Below are 2185 nucleotides of genomic sequence, written 5' to 3'. Positions count from 1 at the left end.
AAATTCCCTTTGGTCAAGGAGGAGGGATCAATTCTGCAGTCCTCCAGTCAGCTCATTATTCACAAAAACAGAACCAAAACATCTCCATACCTTGATCATTATTGTGTGGTTGCTGCTGCGTAGCCGGGTCTTTGAGTAAGGCAGCATACTTGTGCAGCAGGTTGACCAGCACCTCCAGCAGGCCGACCTCCCGCAGCACGTCACTGAACACTGGGTCGTGCCTGGACAGCTTCAGCAGCGTCCGGACGGCCGTGATGCTGCAGGCGTGTGATGTGCTCGACTTGAGCAGCACGCTGACACTGAATAGCTCTTTGCACGGCACGTAGTTGAGGCTGAAGACAACGAACTCCAGCAGCTCAAAGTATTTGGCCTGGGCTTCGGGGAGCTTGGCCACGCGATCTGCGAATTGCGACAAAGTGTGCTGCGACTCCAGGATGAAGTAGTTGGTCGGCTCTGCTGCGTAGATGTTTCCGATGGCGTCCAGTAGCATGCAGGCCAGGCGGCTGGTTTTAGCCCTCAGAAAGGCGTTCTGGAGCACCGAAAAAGCCTGGATATTACGCACTGTGTGGCCTGGAGAGACAAGTGTTGAAAAAGAAGGAAAGTGAATAAGAATGACACAATAAATTGATGCGCATGAATATCAAAACATACCAAAACCATGGCATCTGTGAATGACTCGCTCCAAATGGTTTTTAAACAATGATTATGGAAAATACTTGTGTCCATAAAAAACATCAGGAAACCACAAAGTTAAACAAAAAACTTGATAAATGACAACTGGGATGCTGCCAAACAGAATCAGACACAAAAAGAGAGCAAACATTAACAGAACGGACAGATGGAGGCTGACGACATGTTTACATTTCTTACACTCGGACATGCATATGACTCTGTTGGCCTTCATCAAGCAAAACAAAAAAAAGATGTCTTGGCCTCGAAACCTCTTTGGCTAAAGTGAATGCAGATATCCGAGATCCTGAACATAAGATGAAACCAAAAATGCCTTGAAGGTGCATCAAACGTTAAGAGCAGGAGTGACCCTGAGAAAAATAATCTCACGCAAACACACTGCAATCTTTTCACAGTCCAGTATTTGCTGAAAGGAAACCCAAAACCCACTTCAAGGCTTTATGCTTGAATAAGCTGTAATAGGGCAGTATCAGAAAGCCAGGAGAAAATGAAGCACAGTGGTCGAACCATCAGGAATTTTGGGATGAATTATTTTTCCAGAGGTTTTATCCAACTTAATTACCCACTGTAGTTGGACACACAATAAACACGTATTTGATTGAGTGTTCAATGAATGCACGCTAGACTGGGCTTCCCCTTTTTAGTTAATGAGTAGAATAATTCCCAGTCTTGACTAATGTGTTTTTAGTCCTTTAATGGTTTGTATGGTCTTTTTTAAAAAGGAAGAAATCAATTCCTATTAGCAGTTACTGAAAAATCATAACCACACGACTTACACAAAGGAGCTTTGGTTTTTATTAGGCATGAAATTGTTCCTTTAGATCGATCTGAATAACTCCAAAAACTGGCATTTCTAAAACTAACTACTACTTCACATCAGATTTCACATCAGATCACTCCACAGTCAACAAAGAATGGTTCAATTTGTAGTAATGCTTCTTAAACATAATCCCATATCGTGTCATACATTTTTGTTGTTTAATGATAAATGTTTGCAATTTAATTTGTCAGCTTGGCATCAGTTTTAAAGCATCAAGGGAGGAAAATCCTTAAAAATTCACAAGTAGGTTCTTTAGCTCTGCAAAATGTAAGCTCCTGGCGTGGTTTTTTGGGGGTACATAACACAAAAATACAGAGTCAATTAAAAGATTTGAGTTGGTGGAAGGTCCTTAACTTAGGATGGAAGGATAGAGAGAAAGGATGAAGTACTAGAGCATGAAGGATGGATGCTATCCGTGAACTACACTACACACATTATCTGACCTCCCTCTCGGGGTTGAGTAGCTAACATAAAACCATAAACTATGACTCACATACAAGAAAAGTTACACTGACGTGTGTCATCACACACACCAAAGCACACACAGCCGCTAAGTGAATGTGGTGGGCTAATTAGGCGTGTAAGCGGACCCTCACACCATGATGGCTTATGGTAATGACTCTGCACACAGCTGGGGCTGTCATTAGGTGGGTAAACAAAAGTGTGTATATGTGT

General features: G+C 42.5%; 1 protein-coding gene across 1 annotated transcript in view; it reads right to left on the bottom strand.

Annotated features, from left to right (window-relative positions):
• wdfy3 (WD repeat and FYVE domain containing 3) overlaps window positions 1–2185 on the bottom strand; it is a 91587-nt gene that overhangs the window by 57602 nt on the left and 31800 nt on the right. The window contains exon 9 of the mRNA XM_035658294.1: window positions 91–570. Within this exon, the coding sequence (XP_035514187.1) occupies window positions 91–570 (480 nt within the window). The remainder of the gene's footprint in view (window positions 1–90; window positions 571–2185) is intronic.

Source organism: Morone saxatilis, unplaced genomic scaffold (assembly GCF_004916995.1).
Source record: "Morone saxatilis isolate NCDOM2014 unplaced genomic scaffold, NCSU_SB_2.0 Contig16, whole genome shotgun sequence".
Classification (NCBI taxonomy): domain Eukaryota; kingdom Metazoa; phylum Chordata; class Actinopteri; family Moronidae; genus Morone; species Morone saxatilis.
This window is presented reverse-complemented; position numbering and strand designations above follow the sequence as displayed.